Source organism: Buceros rhinoceros, unplaced genomic scaffold (genome assembly GCF_000710305.1).
Source record: "Buceros rhinoceros silvestris isolate BGI_N320 unplaced genomic scaffold, ASM71030v1 scaffold4743, whole genome shotgun sequence".
Classification (NCBI taxonomy): domain Eukaryota; kingdom Metazoa; phylum Chordata; class Aves; order Bucerotiformes; family Bucerotidae; genus Buceros; species Buceros rhinoceros.
The window spans coordinates 1-20,733 of record NW_010404053.1 but is presented as its reverse complement, the minus strand read 5'-3'; the positions used below and the strand labels follow the sequence as shown (position 1 = coordinate 20,733).

The 20,733-nt window shown below is 35.8% G+C and overlaps 1 protein-coding gene across 1 annotated transcript in view; it reads left to right on the top strand.

Moving 5' to 3' along the window:
• LOC104490869 (brain-specific angiogenesis inhibitor 3-like) overlaps positions 1–19,958 on the top strand; it is a gene marked incomplete at both ends in the record, with an annotated part of 52,313 nt that extends 32,355 nt beyond the window's left edge. The window contains 3 exons of the mRNA XM_010133217.1: positions 9,865–10,059; positions 16,353–16,421; positions 19,850–19,958. Coding sequence (XP_010131519.1) covers positions 9,865–10,059; positions 16,353–16,421; positions 19,850–19,958 — 373 coding nt within the window. The remainder of the gene's footprint in view (positions 1–9,864; positions 10,060–16,352; positions 16,422–19,849) is intronic.
• Positions 19,959–20,733: the final 775 nt, after the last annotated feature.

Genomic DNA, 20,733 nt, shown 5'->3' with positions numbered 1-20,733 from the left:
GAGGTGGGGGGGGCTGGTTGTGGATAGGGATTGGCTATTTGGATAAACAGGGTAAAATCTTTCCTGAGAATAAGAAATTCAACTATTTGTACTATGACTGGATGTGAGTACTGGAGGACCAATTACAGAATCAATGATTAGAAACCCACAGGCTTCCCTCAGATGATATCCTAGAAAAAAATGAGTCACTGAATTGCCTCAAATAAGAGTTAATTTCATTTTCAAACTCTCTTGAAGCCTCTCCAGTTTGGTACACTACAAGCAAAAAAGACTAAGAAGCAAGACCCAAGCATTAAGAATACTCTACATCATCTTTTTTATGAACAATTGCTTTTGAGAGGCATAGCTAAAGAATTCTTCACTTATTCTTAAATCATTCTTCGGATGATAGCCACTTAAAACAAAACAAAAACCAAAACAAACAAAAAAGCAAACAAAACAACAAACCAACCACTTACTCTCTCCCCCAATCCCTCCAAAAACAGAAACCAAAAATAAAGAGACAGACTAGAACTGGAGCTCATGCAGAAAAAGAAATGAGATTAAAATAGTTTGGTATAGAAAAGCAATGAGTTTTCATAGTTTATGAGGTATCTGAAGCCTGTATGGCTATTTTTACTGAAAACCATTAATGAGTAAGACCTTACCATGGAGTATAAGAAACTGATTTTGTATAAATGGAGAAAATACTTGAATATGTAGGGTTATATCTATTTTCTAGTCTGTTATGCATGTATTCTGATAGGATTTGTTGAATCAGAAAAATCTGAATCCAAAAAAAGGTAATTTTGTGAGGGATCTGCTTAAAAAAATATTGGTCTCTCACTGATTCACCACACACTGGAACAGCCCGTTTGCCTAGATTGACACACCCTCTAAATGGCTTTTAGACACTATAGTTTGAAACAGATTAGTACTGTGCTCATAAATAATGAAGACTAAAGCTTGTCATCAAGACACTTTGTTTCTGAAGATCATCTCCAATATTGCCAGAAAAATCACTTCTAATACAGCCAATTTTCTAAACCTGCATAGCACAGCTTTCAAACCTGCATGATGAAATTCTACATTTAGTTGCTTTGATAAAAATAAGATACCACTGTGTGCCAAGCTGAGTGATGTAACACCTAAATCAAACAGGCATTTGTGCAAACTGGGCTGCTTTTCTATCAGAAACAGGAAGCTGGAAAACCAAAATACCTCTTAACTCTTGAGAGTTAGGAAGGAAAAATATGCATATGAAATACCACACTACTGCCAAGATACTAGCACTTATGAAGGAGTATGGGAACTTATGCAGGTGAGTCATATGCAGGTGCATATCAAACTGATAATACAGCCATAAAAATGCATTTCTGCTGCTTGTAGTTCATCCTGTAATTTTGTTTCCCCCTTTTCCACAGTGGCGTTATTCACAATTTTGCAAGTGCTTGGATAAAATATAATTTGATAAAAAGAACTCTGAGGTGAATAATGATTTGCTCAGCTGCGGATCATTAGAGATGATTTTGTTTTTCCAAATTATATTACAAGGGCTGCGTATCAGCCTGTCCATGTATTCCTCACTGAAATGACTGCTGTACTCTGGGGAATGAAAGGCTTCCTCCTAAAAAATTTACTGCTCCTTTTTTGCTAGTTTAGTGCTTCATTTCTTTTTATATAGCTGCAGAGCCAAGAAGCCGTGCTTAGTTTTGTAGATTTGGATGTACAGGTCCCAATAACAACATTTTCATTCTGCCTCAGTCTATCCTTATCCTGGTGTATGCCAGCAATTCATCTTCACTTTCCCTGCCTTTGATAGGCAGAAGAGTTATATCAGTAAATGACCTGCTATCCTTGCCTTGCCACCCTGGTAAGACCAGAATCTGCAGGAGTCAGCTGTTTTGTCACATCCGTATCTTGACAAGAGGTTGGCAGACTCTGTTCTCTCATGAGAAGGCAACTTATCAAGAGATTGTGGCAGGCAACAGTTTTCTCCTGCCTCACTAATACTTTCATATTCTTTGTGGTAGAAGATTAAAACTGCGGCAAAAAGCTGAGTTCAGTATCACTGTTTGCTTGATGGTGAGAGCACTCACTTGGTTGTGAAGAAAGCTCTGCCTGCTCTGCCCTGCCAAATACATTGCATGGACTGAAACACTGGGGGTTTGAGCGCTTTGAACACCACATTATAATGTTAGAATAGCTTTCTCAGATCTGCTTCACTCTGAGTAAATAAATATGCACTTTGCCAAAGGGAGGAAAGGACCCAATACTTCAGCCACTCATGAAATACGTAGACTGGAAACCAACTGCTTCATCCCGTGCGAATGGCTGCTTTTTTGTAGCTATTTGTATTACAATAGGCACCAGAACTGAACAGCTTCGGATCAGGAGAGTGAAATATATTTAAAGCTACTGTAGTACCTTCACCGTGCATGAACTTAAAATGCTTGATCTCACCAACATATGCATGCACCTCAGTCTTAGAGATAGTACGCAGTGGGAGAAAACAAGTACCTGCTATTCTGCATAAGTACATCACAACTTAATTCAGCTGGGTAAGTTGCTTTTCTTCCTTTCTGTTTTTGAATAGCCACCAATCCCACTTGTTATATTCGAAGAAAACTCCCTGCTATCATCTCAGCATCCATAATAATCTTTCCACCTCTGGTTTACCAAAGAGCAGTCTGTGTGTTAAATGAAACATGCTGCTGTGTCTGCTGCAGCAGTGAGCAGCTGAGCATTCCCTGATCGCATTGATATTCCAAACCAACCAACACTGCAGGCAACAGGTGAACTCCGGTAGGGTATGACCAGAGGGAAAACAAGACCTGAAGGCCATTTAGGAACTCAATAAAGAGTGAATTAATCTAATTTTCCCTTGAAGTCTACCAGAACTGCAGGAACCTTCACTCCAACACAGCTGCAGAATGACTGCAAGAATTTGGCTAAGCAGCTAGAGGCAAAGCAGCGGTCATAGCACCTTATGTTTACAGTCACTGCCCTACTTTTTGTCCACTACTTCATTTGCTGAATTCCCCTGTCACGTTTAAGCTCAAATTTGTTAAGCATGAGAGTCACAACGGATTTTTCTCTTGACAGTTACATCATGCGGTACTTCCATGCAGAAATCAGGGCTCCCCAGTAATGCTAATTACTTTGAAGAAACCATTCTGGTTTGTCCTGCAAAAAGAAGTGAATGTCATTGGTATGACTGTATAGACTCGTAAAATCAAATAAATATAGAATTGGTTAAGATGAAATAAGCTTATAAATTGAAACACTTAATCAGAGCTTTATGTTTTAGGGACACATATTTACCAGGATGACCATGTACTATAAAAACCAAAGAATTCATTTTTTCTATGTCCCTTTGTGACCCCCAGCCTTAGCCATTCAGTCAGCGTGGAGAGCCAGGAGACTTTACCTCAAGCAGTGTTATGTCTGTCATAGAATGAAAACAAACCTCTCAGAGTTGTCATTCTCTTTTTACTCTCAACTCTTGCTCTTGTCATGTTGCATTATATGTAGATAACACAAAACTTGAAGACATGCCCTCTGGTTAAAAAAGGAAGCAACAGTAACAACAAGATGTCTCACACAGCATGCCAATGTGAGCAGGGTTTAATCATAGGTAACTGGAGCATTTAATAGCAATACTTAATATAGAGGCACAGATTGAGGCTCACTATCTGCAGAAACTTAATATACTTAAAAATAATATAAATCCCAGTCAATAAACACGGTGATATATATAAAAAGAAAAACAAAAGAAACCCAACTCCAAAAGAAGTAATCTTTTAAATTATTATTAATTTTTCATCCCTAGAGCCATTTGTTACTCTACTCAGGAGCAGTCATATATTCAAAATATCTATTAAGATGTTTTGTTGAATCTATGCAGAAATCAAAATACTTAAACTATATAATGACTTTTTCTGTTACCTGTTTGGTGGGTGTATCTCAAGGACTAGAATAAGGGACAGTGTTGATGACGATGATTACAAAAAGAATTACGGTACAGAAAGAACCAAGCATCCCTCTGAGGTGTTCACATTCTTCATCTAAAAACACTCCCACAGATACTAGACTATTTTTTTCAAAGATTCTCCAAGATTCCTCATCACATATAGAAGAGCACATAAAATTTCTCTGGCATCTGTTCAGAGATTCACTCTGCCTGAGATGAGTGTCTAGAAAAGCACAGGATTCAATTAAGCTGGCTCCTTTTCTCTGAAATGACTGCTTTGAGGAGTATTTTGCCTAAGAAAACTTAGAAATATATGACAGTGGGATGACTGTTTGTATATAGTGAAACAGCCATGTTTTTTTCATCAATATAAATTTAGGATAAGGTCCGTAAAGCACATGGTTACAGTGATTTCAGCTGAGTGCACGGAAGCAGATTGAGGCACACTATCTGCAGAAACTTGGTGCAGCAGATTGCACACCATGACAGCTGATAAATGCAGGAAGGTAAAAGTTCAGTTTCAGGGCACTCCTTAAACTTTAACTTTTCTGGTTGGGATAAATTATAGGAGGTTTTAGTCTGGCTTTCAGAATACTTGCAGAAACTGTTATAGAATTATAGGACTGAAAGGAAGGTCACGAGAACATCCAGCCCAAACTTCTGTCCCACCAGAATCAGCTAGAATTGAGTTATGCCAACATTTTGCTTTTCTTGACTGTCAAGGTCTCCAATATGGAAGACTGCATAGTCTCTTCAGGTAAACTATGGTACATCGTTTCCTTTATAGAGTTGAAATTTTTTTCTTAACATATATCCTTAATCTTCCTTGACACAATGTATGCCAATTACCTTTTCCCTTTTCAGTTAAAACAAAACAAATATATTATTTCCTTCCTTGCTGCAGAAACCGTCTATTTATTAGCATTTTATCATGATCTGGATTGAGGCTACTAATTAATTTCACTGATGACAAAGTGGAAACTTATTTTGTATTATTTTAGCAATCCTTCATAAAATGTGTATGTAGAATGTATCGAAAAGTAAAAAGACTCTTATATGACATTAGGTTATAAATATTCAGATGCATATCTGAAGATGCATAGCTGTATCTTTAGACCCTAACTCTGTTTCTTTCAAAAATTGGATGAAATAATATCCTTGAACACTGTAACAGCCTGACAATAAACAAATTATTTGTAAATAATTAATTACATTAAGGAAAAGTAAATGAAAGTTCTGAGCTAGAAATGTTAAAGGACTGTCTGCTGGTAATCAGAAAAAACACCCTGTTATAATCTTTTTCTTAGATCTGTAAGGAAGAAGTTTCTCACGATGACATCATGTTAAACATCAGCATGCTGCACGAGCTCAGTTCAGTGCAGGATTATACCTGTGGCAATATTTTAGCTGCCAAAAATATTTTTCTTCCTTTTCAATTTATGTGTCTAAGCACACAGACTTCAGCATTTTTGTTCCAGCCTTCATGGACCTCAGTGCTGGTAACTATAAAAGTAAGTTTAATGCAAAGTCATTAATTAATATTTATTGAGGGGGTACTATCAATTACAGCCTCAAGATTAGAAGCAACAGAAGTCAGATAATGTGATTCGGAGTGTTCTAGATAAAAACTCAGATACCCTGGGTTGTTCTTTAATGGAAATAACTAAAAATTTTTTAGGTTTCTAATACAGTTGTGTAATTCAAGTGGCTGCTGAAGATAATGTGAACATTCCTTCCTGTTCTGCATCTTAAGAGTACTATGAAAAATATTTTACAAAGTATTATTGTGGAGGTGCAAAGCAAAGTGGTTTGCATATTATGAGAAATTTCAGGATACATTTTTATTTCAATCTTTCCTCACTTCTATGTAAGGCCTCCTAATTCCGGTTCTTATAGCCCCCACTATCATAAAATGTGTTAATGACATTGTTAGTAATATCTAGCTATGAATCAAACATCATCTTAAAAAATAATGAAAAAAGTTTGATGGTGTAGTTACTCTTCAAATTAATCATTCTTCTCAGTCTTTTATAGGTTTCTGGAGGGTTCATTGTTTTCTGTCCTTTTAAACCATGTCTAGTTGTTAAGTTTCCAGTAATTATTATGCAGTAATAAATTTATAATTCAGTGTCAAGAGGACTAGGAGCTCTGACTTTGTAAAGAGGCATTTTTATTATATCATACCTTCTGATAAATCGAGGAACAAAGGCAGTTGGACCCTGAGTCAAAGTCCAGTTAAACATTTCAGTAATTTTTCAAGTATGCAGCCATATAGTTCAGGCGGCTAGAGGGTGGACTGACAAGTGAAGTATCACTTTAACAGCTGCTTCATTTCACTATCTCTCGGCTCATAAATTTTATTTTTAATGAGCCTGCCTGTAAGACCACTAAAAAATGACCTTCACAGAAAACTACAAGGACTTAAAGTGGTGACCAAAATAACTTTCTTGGACAGTGCGTAGTATCACAGTAACCATAGAATAGAAAACAAGGGAATAGAAAATAAAGACATTATGCTAAGTACTTATGAGAATATTCTGTATTATCATATTGAAAGCTTCTTGTGGTAGCTGTGCAAGTAATCCATGACTTCCCTTCAACTCATATTAATCTGGACATCTTCATTAGCTTTAATAGTGTTGCACCAGTTTGTATCAACTGAGTGAGTGGCCTGTGATTTTAAAGTTGTGTTTAGAAGCTGCAGGCTGTCTTACAACAAGAAAATACATTGTGTAATAAACTGATAATAAAGAGCTTGCTAATTCTTAACCTGCCCTGCATCCTGCTTGCTGGTCTGTAGTCAAAACTTTCTAGTAATTAACTCTATTTTCCACCTACTTTTCTTACATAAACACATTGCAACTTTTGGTTTTGTTATGCTATTTCTAAGGGCATGCTGCTAGTCTAACTCAAGGCAGTGTGGACCTGGAGGGGTAGCTAAGGATGAGAGAAAGGAACTTCTGGGTTGGAGCTTGAGAGGGTGAAGAAAAGGTGCTCGTATAAAGCTGTGTGCTAGCAGTGTGTCCCAAGGGAGAAAAGATACTTGTACTGGGAAGGTGAGCTTTCTGGGTATGCCATTTTAAAAAAAAACAGTTCCAAATTGAGCTGTAAGTTTAAGAGCCAATAATTATGAGGTACTTTAAACCACCTGCATCACAACCCTGGCTACTTCTGAAGTAGGTGTAATAATTTAGTCCTGTGATATTGTGGGCACTTTTTATCATTGTGTCCAAAAGCAATAAAAATGTTTTGCTCAGAACACTGAAAGGTATACTACAGCTCCCACTTCTGCTGCCAGAGATCTGTAAAATTTTTCACTGAAAACAGACCTTTACTTACTCAAAAGCCTAAAAACTGGTCAAAACCAGGATCATCGTTTATTATTTGCATTCCAAAAGCAGCCAAGACCAAGACTTCTGTGTGCTATGCCTGGTCCAGAACCAACAACAAATTGTCCCAGCCATCTTTAAAATGGGAGTTTAAAGTCTAGCAGGGGCATGAAAAAACAAATGGGAGTGGATTTGGAATATGCAGATGAAACAAAAGGAAGCAAAATAATGCAATATGAAACAACATGCTAAATAGTTTGACAGCTTCCCTACCGGTGTTTGATACAATAATAAGAGCATAGTAGAGTTTTTATGAGGACTAATCACTTTGCTGTTGTTACTGCAATTAAAGAACCTCTTTGTTCTCTCTTAAGCGCTGCCTTCAAGTCATGTGATTCCTTTCCCACAGTACATCCTGAGGCACCTGTTAGATTTGGGAGTTTTGTGTTGCGTGTTTTTGGGGCTTGACTGAAGACACAGTGAATATTGTTAATTCTCAAAATCTGGAAATATGCTCTGGTGTCAATGGACAGCTGGATGAGTTCCAGCAAAAGTTCTACTGATATTCTTTTAATTTGCTACCCAGAGATAGCATGTGGTCAGATGAGGCAAATGGGAGCATTTCAGAAGAAAAAACACAAATCAGGGTCTTGTTCTTTTGCTTGTTCCCAAGAATGTAGTTCATGATGTTATGTATACAATATCAGATCCCTGAATTTACTGAAATGAATTTTTTCCAATTCTCCTATCTTTTTTCTCCACTGCAGTCTTTCTACATGATTGCTTTTGAAGTCTCCTTGTAAAATGAATAGAAACTGCAGAAAAGGATTTCTGCAAGCAAGCTTCTTGCCTAATTACTTATTACAGTATTCTGAATACTGAGGGGTGTATTTCTGCTGGAATATTTGTTTTAAAAACTCAATTAAGTTCCTTATTTCTCCTCACTGAATTTTTTGTGGAAAATATTTGATAGTACAATTATGCTTTGATTGTACAATTATGAGCACCTCTGTAGTCATGGTATGGAGTAGATTCATTCCCTCTCCATGCTGCAGTGGGCAGGTGTTCTCCCAAGTCTTAAGTATTTGTAGGGGTTGGGCAAGCCTGTTGTGGTCCATAACAATCCCCAGCTGCTACAAAGATGACTTAAGGCCATATACACAACTTGAAACAGCCACTTTACCAAGGTGTGTTACTTATATCTAGTTTATTTCAAGACCAGTTGAAGATGTAGCTGAAGTGTGATATAACAGCATGAAAACAACATATTTAGATCATCTGTGTCAGAGAATGATTGCATTTTTAAAATTGCTTTCATGAAAGTTAATTTGAACCTTTTAATCACAGTACTATTTTTATTACATATTCTATTCTTTTATTCATTTATTGTATTTTACTTTTTTAAAATCAAGCCCCACATATCCACACAAAGTAGCTGAGGAGATCTGAAAGAGAGAAAAGGTATTTTTACACTCTTCCACTTCACCACCAAATTATGTTACATGAGTCAACCTTCCCTCTATATGTCAGTAATAAAACCAAGTTAAAAAGCAGTTGAAGATACATTTACAGAGATGGTGTCATCATTTCAGTCGCCAGTTACACCGAATTTTCTCTTTAGCCATCCTGCCTGGAATGATGTCTGTCTCAGACAATTTATTTTTAATTTAGCTTCAATTCGGAAGAACTTGTGTTTGAATACATAAATTAATGTGCATAATTAAAAATAGGTTATTTAAACCATGCACTCTTTTTCAGCCTTGGCTGGCCTTGTGACATCTTTGTGCTGCGCTGTGCATCTTCCTGGGATGCTGAGTTAGCTTTAAGAATTAATCAGATTCACAAGTTCGGCATCTTATCAGGAGGATTCCTCTACCAGAATATGTGATTTGGATTACCTTTATCACTGGTCCTGTACAGATCTACTGGGAAAGCTTCTACTGCAGTATGCTCTCTTGGCTAATACACAGCAGCAATTAATAACTTAATTTAAATTTCTTGAAAACAAAACAGGATTGTTACAAGTTAGCACCTTTGTGTTAATGTTACAGAGAGAGCACTGTACTCATCTTCCACCTAAACCATCACTCTTGTATTGACTGACCAAGCTGGGCTGGCAGAGATGAAGGGTATAATTCCCTGTAGTAAACTAGATTATAACAAGGACTACCTTGGTGTTTGCTCCTTTCAGAGCTCTTAGTTTTTTAATGAGTGGCAACAGTGGTTGTACAGCTGTTCCTCTGAAGATGATCAGTTCCTTGCTACATCATGGCAGCAAATTAAAGCCACAGTTCAGCCCATGGACTTCATTTAAGAACATGGATGTTAAGAAATTCACAGTGCCCAAAGAGAAGCAAATGAGTGAAACATGACAACTTCAGAATCTTTCAGTATAAAATCCATGATTCTTTGATAAGCATAATAATTCTGTCATAGTTCTACTATTTTGTCTTCTCTTTAACATGAACTTTGTTGTAATGACTTTAATATAATACCTTTAATATTTTCAGCTATGTTTAGAATTTATCATACCTTTTTCTCAGTAAAGTAGGTTCTGATACTCATTTTGTTCTTCTGCTACAGATTAAAGAGCACCTCGCCAAAGGACAGAGGATGTTGGCTGGTGATGGCATGTCCCAAGTTACAAAGACGCTGTTGGATTTAACTCAGAGGAAAAACTTTTATGCAGGAGACCTTCTTATTTCTGTGGAAATCCTCAGAAATGTTACAGACACATTTAAAAGAGCAAGTTATATCCCTGCATCTGATGGGGTGCAGGTAAGAGAAACATTATAAGAGTAATTTTTCAGTTGATGTAGTTCATATCAGAATACTGAATGCCATTTATTTTACTGACTGTGGAAACAAAATCTTCTGAATGATAGGCATAAACATTGTTCACATTAAACTAAGATAAAACTGTAAAACAGGAGAAGACTCAGTTGCATTTAATGAGACAAATATCCAAAACACCGCAGCGAGTGAAAAATGTAAGATCCTTGCTTTGTAAAGTTTTGAGTATCTTTCTTTTTCAGGGTTTGGTTTGACTGATAGGGATGTGTTGGTATTTTTTAGCACCAAGAAATTCACTAGTGTTTATTGTTCTAGTTCATTTCAGTTCAAAAAACTATCCACGACGTTTAGTTATGCCATTCTGGCAATGCTTGTTCAATTCAAATAAACAAAGCTCATTAAAAGTGCATAGGAGTGATGGATAGTGCATTTCATATGATTTTTCCATTTCACATGTGAGGTTAACTCTTCCTGTGCAAGAGGCCAATTAAAATGCTATCAGGGATAAAAACAATAATAATTTCTATATAATGGGCTGTCCAACTCAGTGTATAATGTTCATAAATATTTCACAGGACTTCCAGATCAGGATATTGGTTTTATCTATACCTGAAAATTTTAGACACTTTTCAATGACTATAAATGTACTGAAAAAGAATACTAAGAAGGCAGAAATATATATTATTTATGATAAAGAGAGTTTAATGATCATTCATAAATTAATAATGAAGTTCATATTGCAGGTTGTATGTATGTATCTGTGTAAAGGTGAGCATAGCTTATAAATACACTCTGGTATATATGCATGCAGATAATTGGAGGTGTCTTGGAAAAGACAATTTTCTGCAACTTAAGTTTTGAAGAGCTTGCTATTATATTTTCAGGGTTTGGGGGTTTTTGGGGGTTTGGTTTTTTTTTTTGGTTTTCTATGCACAAAGAAAAATTAACTTCCATGTAATACCAATGTTTCTTATGTTGGCCTGTAGTCAACTGAAAATAATATTTTTGAACAGTACTTTCCAAAAAGTATTTTGGCTGGACAATCCCTTTTAAAATTTTTTTAATTGTATGAAAACAAACATCTATTCCTACTTTCAGTAAGTTTTACTATTAAACAGGTTGTTATTTACTGAAAATTTTGCATGCATTCAACAGTCTGACAGCCCAATGTGACTTCTTCATGGTTCACAGGCACTACAGAAATCTGTGGTACAACCAGCCTTGAGAAACTGCTTGGCACAATTGATTTTGTTCATGTACGTAGCAGATCAGGTCATTTGCACTTCACATACATGAGAGGGAATTTTATTTTTTCCCACTAGTGACAGTGCCAAAAGGTCTGTTCCCTCCAGCAATACAGAGCTGTTTCGAAAATGCATAGTAGTATTCTGGCAGCGCATGGCAAAATTATTAGTATTATTTTAATAATTTTTTATGAATCATTTTAAAGTAAAGTAATTAGAAAAGGCAAAAATTGGTAAACCATATTGTAAAGGAAATAAGGAAGATTTTTCAAACCACACAAATAATCGTGTTTCAAGATTTAGATGCCTAAATACTAAGAGCTCTTAAACTGAAACCTCCCATTGAAAAAAAGGCATGGAAAAAAAAAAGAAGTTTAACAAATTGCAAGCTAAGGTAAAATCCCTAAACAAATGCATAGTGTTCAAGAACATCTGTGAAATCAGAATGAAGCATACCTTTTGTACAGGGGATATATTAAACTGTTCCTATTACTGAGTTCTGATGGTATAAAATGAAATCTTGGCTCAGCAATATCGGTTAAAATTTTTGTCAATTTTTGAGAATCCAGAATTTTCACACATGTAAACATGTCATATGCTACCATACTGTGGAGGATTGTATTTAATTTTTATTTTCATCTCAACATATTTTCATAATTTCTTGTCCATCATCAAAGGAAGTGACAAAAAGGGGAAAATTAAATTTATTTGCACAAAAATACCAAGATCCTGCTTTCTGAGAAAGCTCTGTGTGATGCTAATTCTGTTCTATTGTTTGCACTAGATAAAGCTTAGAATTTCTTAGGTGTTGGATTTTTGGTTTAAAGAAATTCTCAGAAAAGTGTGAGGTTTAAAATCCCTGAACATCATCATTTATAATTTTGCATTATGTCAGAAAAGTACATTGTGAATTATAGGTAATGGTATTTTTAAATGTCCATACAAAAACACTTCCATCTCTGTTAAAACTGAGAAAGGACAACTGTATATGTCTGAGTACTACTGCTTCATACAAATCCCACCCATCTGGATAGTTCCTCTGCCATCTACCATCTCTGGCTTATATCCAGTATTAATACTCATCAGTAGTGCAAAACATGTGATTCAGAGGCTCCATAACCAAAAGAATGAACAGAAAAGTGAGATCAAATTTGAAAATTTCAGGCCAATTACTCAAAACAAAGATGCCATTATTTGATATGCTGCATAGAAAATGCCACTACCAAGAACAAAATGAAACTTCTAAAGTGTGCATGTCTAGCGCCAAGTTATTCGTTGTAGTGCTGTATCTCTTTTTGCGTATTTTAACCTTTTTTGCAACAGTATTTATGTATACGTTGCATAGACAGTATCAGGAAGAAAAATAGCCATGTGTGAGGCAGTTAAACAATATGGAAGGTACCTCGCATCAGTGACTCAAAGTACAGTAGCAGAAACAGTGGAAGACAAGAGTCGTGATTATTCTACAAGCAAAATTTTTCTCTTAATATGGGAGTTAATTTAAAATACACTGTGTAGGTACATTGAGGCTATTAGATGGCCACTGTACTATTGCTTGTGTAAGAAGGATGCTACCTGAAAGGTAATTAAAATTTTAAATAAGCATAACGTAAGAAATATTGTGGAAGCTTTCCAGAACTGGTCTAAGAGAGCTTGAACTACCTTCTAAGGACAGGAAAGGTACTACCGTTCAGGATAGGATGGCGAAGTGAGTTATAAAAGCCCCTGATCCAGCAACCAACAGGAAACAAGGTTTCTCCCAAAAGCTAGAGCAGTATAATCCCATTTATATTAGCCACAAGTACCATTGCTGTCAGTCAGGGATTAACAGGATTGCCCAGTACTTTTTTTCCCCCCACCTTTCCCCTCCCACGCACATGCGCTCTCTATGCTTAAGTCCAAAACTGGAGGTGACTTAAGGCTATCCATTAATTCCTCCTAGCGAGGAATTCGCTAGCTGTATAAAAGGATTTATGACAGCTTTATTCCTGCAGAGAGGGTCAAAGAACTGGGACTGAAACAGAGAATTGCAGCCATTGTATTACAAAAGAAAAAGACTGAAAGGAAGGAAATTAAATTAGGAAAACATAATTGTCCATTCCTGACTGTAACTGGCATTATCCTCAGAAAAGCCTCATCATAAATAATGGGCTCTGGCTGTCACAGTATTTTCCATAGTGGTCAGTTCAGTAAACACTACCATGAAAGGAAGAAGCTTGGTTCCACAAGGAGATCTAGTGTTTACTGTGGTAAACACATCAGATTGCATCATTAATGCTTCTAAAATTTAGCCTTCACACCTGTCAATCATTTTACTACAGGGCAGTGTTGTTTCTTGCAGCATGAATGCAGTAAAAAAGAGAATAGTCAATGTAGGTGATAGAATTTTAACCCGTATTCCCCTGTCGCATTTTTGGAGTGCATCTCATATCTACTCATTATTGAAGCAGTACAGCTATTTAATTGTCTGTTTGTTTAATTCACAAAGCATCGGTATTACTGACTGAAAAATCTTCATACATCTTAGCCTCCACTGCTACCATAGATATGACATCAACCAGATACAGAAATCAAGGAAAAAAATCCCAAGAAGCAAGGTATTTTTGTCACTAGACTCATATACAGAATATATGGTTTAATGGCAAGTACAAAGTACATAGTAAGTCGGTTGATGCTCGTATTTTGTTTGTACTTGAGTCTAGTATTATTTATAAACATTTTCACATATATTTCTATTAATTATTGGTCATTTTAATACTTTCACATAACTGAAACAAACATAAGATTTAATGAACACATAACATTATTAGCAAAAATTGCATAGTTTACACCTTCTGAGTGATTTTCAGGCAATCTAGGCTACTCTCAGATCTCATTATGCAGACATGAATACTTTTGCAATTAAGGTTTAGACTGTTTCTGCAGGGGAATCAGTGGCTGCAATGTAATACAAAACTAGCTTTGAACTAGTTCCTTTGTATGATAAATTATCCCAGACTGAACTCCATAGTGCTGGCACTTTAACAAGTTAAAGTTAGCTGTAAGTTCTGTCCACTGCATCTCCACGATATTGCTCTGAAATGAAAATCATGCTTTAAAAAGTGTCTTCCTCAGGCAAAATTGCCTTAAGGCTGACTCTACCTAGTAAAACTCTTCACCAGAATCATGATGTCCTACAGTAAATATGGTTATAGTGCCATAAAACTGCTTTGGCCAGCATAGGTTTGTTTTGGTTTTTTTTTCTTCTTTTTTTAACTTGGGGAACCAATAAAGCTGTGCATTTTTCCTAGCTGGATTTGTGTTTACACAATTATGATTTCCCAACCTGGTTAAACTAGCAAATCCTTTGTAATGAACTTAAACATAACTCTCTTTGGTATGCTTTGTTTTGCTACTGAAAACCTGAAAGAGATGAAATGTGTTCTTGGTATATAAGCAACATGTAGCTACATTTTCCTCTTCTTAGCTTGACTGAAAATTTCCCTGCTGTATCACTGCAAATTGGATCAAACCATGAGAACATTTATGTCCTGTCTTTAATCCTCATCACCTCGTTTCAACGAATACTTTTCATTTTCACAGGAGCTTGCCAAGCCATTTCCTTTCTTTTCGTGAAGCTTTGTGTTACTGAAGCTTATGGATGTTTTGCTACTGACTTCAGTGAGAGAGGAATTGTGCACTCATTAATGTACAACATCATTTTGCCCAAGTTCACCAAAGTGTCAGTCACCTCTATATTAAATTTGTCAAGTTAAAGCAATTTTTATCCATGTAAATATTATGGTTAGCATAATTAATTTCCTAATAATGAGGAAAAGATGGATTCTCTCGCTTTTGAAGTAGTTAGTGTTAGGTCTAGATTAAACTGGTTTTTATGTAAAATTAGTTTTAACAGGTTTTATTCAATTTGATATCCTACAATGTTTTACTTTTATGGTTGTGAGACATAAAATATCTGCAGTATCTCTTATTTGGAAATTAATGTCTTTTCAAGCACAGCCACAGTATCCGTAGTACACTAAATTTGGAGGTTATTTCCGCTCTCAGTTCAGTCACTGTGCAATGCTTTGTACTTTCATTAAATAGTGAGTTAAAGCTACTTTCTACTTAAAACTTATTTAAACCCTATTTATCACCCCAAAATGGCTAAAAAGTAAATGCAGGTGAGGGAATGACCATTAATCCAAGTTCCACTAAGGTCTTGTGTTTGATATTTCACTTAAAGGGTTTTCAGAGATTGTGAGGATTTAATTGCACTCTTCAGGTAAGGTCATTGGAAAATACATGTCTCTTGTATGAAGGAACAGATATATTATAATTGACAGGCTGTAGACAAAATTGACATTCTGCAGAGAAAGTGATACAGAGGTGAGAAGAACAGACTGTGCAAATTCTTAGCTTTCAAAGATGAAGCTGGGAATACAAATTGGTAGAGAGAGCAGACAAAATTGGAAAGTTCTCCACAAACACTTGGAAGAAAGTGATTTTTAAAATGGACAATTTAAAAACTAAATGGCATGGCTTTTAGTTTTTTCTTCATAGTTGAATAGGAGAATCAGATAAAGAAATTAAAAGTTAATTAAAGAAATTAATTAAAGAATTATTCCTTTTTCTGTTGAAATTACTGAAAGGACGGAGGCAAACTAACTATTAAAAAGTGGAAAAGTAAGTGTTTTCTTAGTGTTTTTTGTTTACTTGCAAAATACATAGTTGTCTAGTTTCTGGAATTAGAGCAGTTTGAAAATAGAGCACTGTCATGTTTAGAAGTTTTGCGACTTTAAAACAGTTCTTATCTAATACAAAGCAGTAGTAAGGAACCTGCTTATATGGCCAGAAAGTAACCATAAATTATATGTGTCTTTTATCAGTCTAATGTATTGTTTCGTTATCTCATCTCTTCCATTGCCAGAAAATAGGCTGCTGAACTGCATCTGTAAAGAGAATGGAAAACTTTCCTAATGTCAGCTTAAGGATATGACTGTATATGTTATTGAATGTCATTTTACTTTGTCTTTTATTTAATTGATTTTTCAGAACTTCTTTCAAATCATTAGTAACCTCTTAGATGAAGAAAACAAAGAGAAATGGGAAGATGCACAACAGGTGAGATTTGCATTTTGTAACTCCTTGATTTAAAAACTATGTGTATTATGACATTCACTGTATCAGGAGCCACATTTTATTTCTTTAAGTCATGATAAAGTGGGATGTATGGTTTCAAAATTCAGGTTAAATATACACCCTGCTGAAGGTGAAAGGAAATCCTAAGTGCGATGTTATTTTGGAAATAACTGATCCTTTTAAAAAAGGAGCAGTTCCAGGACTCACTGTCTAATTCCTTAGATTAAAATTACATAAAGAATATAAGACACTTTTCGTGATGAACAGATTTCCATTGCATTCCACGGGATTGTTCATTATGTCTTTCCTTTAGATGTTGTAATGAAGTACATGTGAAAGCTGAAAAATGCTAAGGGCTAGCTGCAATGATACTTTCATTAAACAGAACACATCAGAACTCACCTAATGAACTCATTTGGTGTAAGTCCACCAAAGGACTTGCAGAAATGTGAACAATAGACCTTTTTTAGTAGGTTGTATTTAGGAGAAAAGTTGTGATCCTTAAGACTGACAAATTTTAGGACTAAGTTAGATATTATGGTAGCACTTTATAAAATAGTAAAGTCTTACAAAAAAGCAGTAGTTTATTAAAAAAAGTTTAAAATTCAAATGGAACCCATTGTTTTGTTTGAATAAAAGTATTTCCTATATGCTTATACCAAGAACATTATAAGATAATGTTAATATTTATGTTCATGAACATGACCGCAGAGCTATCAAATTTATTCAAATACAACTAACAATGACAATGGAGATAAACAGATAACTATGTACAGAGAAAAAATTATGGAGGTAGTCAAAGGCAGAGAAACATTTCTGTATGAAGAATGATTAAACAAAGCAGATATTTCCATATATAAAAGAGTCAACTGCACTTATGTGCAATAGTAACTTTTAAAATCAGGAGTGAATTGGAGAATGTGATGAAGGAATGATTAATCTATTCACTTGTGCTTCTTGTAGAATAACTATAGTGGCAGATTCCGAATGAATAGTAGGAGATACTTTTTCTACAACAAATCAGGTTGCAGAACTGGCCACTGAAATTACATGAGTTAAAAAAGTAGGTAGACAATTAATGAAAGAAAAGTCAATATAGGACTGTTCATGGGAAGACCCTGTTCTTGCTTACGAAAATTCTTTTACAAGAAAGTGCTAAAGGTTGGGAAAGAATTCCAAAAGAAGTATCACTATGTGCATGCCTCTGCGTACTCTTCCTTAGACATGCTCTTTGCCAGCATCAAATGCAAGAAAACAGCTTACACAGATCTCTTATCTGCTCTTGTATGATCATTGCCACTGTTTTATACAGATACTTGAAATATGTTCACTTTGAATGGTTTTCAGTAAAATTCTAGGTGTTTGATGGCCTTTGAAGCTATTTAACTCAATTTTTGTAAGTTTGTCTTTATAGTATGACTAAGAATGGGAAGATCAGGACTTCTTGCCTTGCAGTAGACATATGATGCTGCAGCTGACCCATTGTAATTTAGCCAACCAATCACATTTTTCTTTTGTTGTTTTTCTGTTCCTCTGTGTAAGAGCAAACTACAAAAATAGACAAAGTATGTCTTTTTCTTTAGTGGTGGTGGATGGAAGCAGCAAAATCACATGCATGTAGGCCGTTTCCATAAACAGTATCAAGATTAAGGAATGAATATTAAGCACCTATTTTAGCCGCAGTAATGAACAGACAGGATACCAGTCCTTATCTTCTCAGTCTTATCATCTTCTACCTCCATCCTGCCTGCTTGCCTATGCCATGTCCACCATCAGTCCTGCAAAGATCAGGGGATGACAGCAGCTGAGAGGAAATGGTGAGAACATGGAGGTAAAAGAGGGAAAAATATTTTGTTCTCTCCCCTCATTGCTGCTGGCAGAAGCTATGTTGAAAAAGGGGGTGGAGGCAAGTAATATCTACTTTTCTGTAGCTCCTTCTCTCTGCCTGGTAGTTCATTGCCTTGTAGACCTGAGTACAGCACTGGTAGACAGGCAGGAACAGAAGCAAGCACCAAGATGAGCTGAATGCAGGAATAGCAGGGCTATAGCTGATCAGTGACAAAGCTGGGGAATTCACTAAATCTTAGACTCCTGAGCTATGGCACATTCAAAAAAAACACTGGTCTTGTTACTGTTCTTGGGCAGTTGCATAAGCCATCTCAAAGAAAATGTCAAAGCAAGTATCTCTTCATACAGGCTAGGAAGGAAGAGCTGGACTCCTAACATTCTTTTTTTCCTTCAATATTGGAAAAAAAAAAAAAAAGAGGTTTGCTATACAAAATACTATTTTCTAGCATATTCTGGGTAAAACAGAGAAACATTATAGCTAAATAGAATTGGATTTAAAAACAGAAACAGTATTATTTGAAATTATCCTGCACAAAGACCTTTTTATGTCAAAATCAAGATAAGAATTGAATTTGAAACTAATGTGTTCAAGTCATTACATACTGTGAATGCAATCTAGTGCAAACACTATTGATTCATTAGAAAAAAAGTACAAATGATTCTGTTTCTGGTTCAGATGCACAGCTGACTTATTTTTGGTAATGAAGTATTGCAAACCAAGGGGCAGTCTAGCCAAATTTTTTTGCCAGCTTGCAAGGTTTTCTTGAACTCTATTGTTAGCATAGATACCCTGTTGTCTGGATTCTTTGCTGGAAAGAAAATCTTACTCCCTGTCAGCAACTTGCTGACTTTCTATCAGGTATATGGCAGCAATGCCTCGGCACATCCTTTTTTCTAGATTACGTGCCAGTACTTGAGACCATTAATTACAGGTTATATGTATTCAGATAAGCAGCACTCACTTTAATACTTGCCTTTTGTTAAGAGCTAATATAAAGCAGTACACACAGGGAATCACTTCCAACCTCCGTTATTCTGTGATTCTACTACTCCACATCAGCAATGAAAATAGTGCTACCAGTAACAATTCATATTACTTAAATATTGATTAAAGCAACAAAGATTTATCAAGCTGGAGAAGCCATAGTAAGACTTGCATTCAGCTCTTTGTGTCAATAGTTCTGAAGTTTTTGAAGATATCTCCCAGAGGAATGAGGAATATTTTAATTAGAATTATTCTGGAATATGAAATGCTTTAACCATTAATGAAAGTAATAGCCAGTAAAAAATCTTTTGGTAAGTGCAATAAGTTAGCACAAACAGTCCACAGTTCCAGTGCAAAGCTGATTTCATGTAACTTTATGGGAAGTAGTGTCTGTTCACATGAGGATCTAATGACAAAATGGTTGTTTTCCAGTGACAGAAAATGTTTGTTATTGAGACATGAAAAGAGCAGTTTGACTGTTAAGTCTCACAATTCATTTGATGACATTTAGATTTTATTTGAATCTGCTGCTGTAGAGGTTTAGATATAATTGACATGTCTTACCTTCCTTTGTTAGATTTATCCTGGTTCGGTGGAGTTAATGCAGGTGATTGAAGATTTTATACACATTGTTGGAATGGGAATGATGGACTTTCAGAATTCATACTTAATGACTGGAAATGTAGGTAAGAAATAGGAATTTCTTCTATCAAATTTATGACCTATTGAAAATCAGAAATTGCAAGTATGTACTACAGAGTTGCTACTTCTATCACAATCCAGATTAAGCTGCTCCTACTCCTCCCGGATATCTCTGTTGCTTGGTTATCTTGTCTCTGGTTTAACACACTCAGTATGCCTTTCATGTTGGACGATGGACGACTTCTTAATAGTATCTCAAGGTCTAAATGTAAAATTGCAGACTCTAAATAAAATTTAGAAAATACTCATCAGGATACTATGAACTGTAGGTATATGTTAGAACATTTCCGGGTTATAAAGTGTTTCAAATGATAATTTAGAAACTCATGCTAATTAAAATAATAATGATTGTTAAGGGTCGAGGGACTGAGGTAACAACTCCTCGAATTCCTTAACGATCCCCTTTGTCTCACTAGAGACAGAAGGGGTTTAAGGGGAAAGAAGAAATTCACACCTTGGTCTACATTCAGGAAACTGAAACAAACTTTTAATAAACCATAAATCCACACCACTATACACTACTATATATATAGGCACAAACCGAGAAAGGGGAAAAAAACGAAGGAGAGAGGACTTAGATAACCAAAGCTCTTAACAGTCTTGTTCAAGGTCAGTGCTCTTGGCAGACACCCAGCAGCAAGGCAGGAGTGAAGACTCTGCAGCTGCAGACAGAGAAAGCAGAATTCTTCTTGTGGCGAGACGGTGGGGGAGAAACCCCGCACGGCAAGGAAAACCGCAGGAAAAACTCCCTGCACGAAA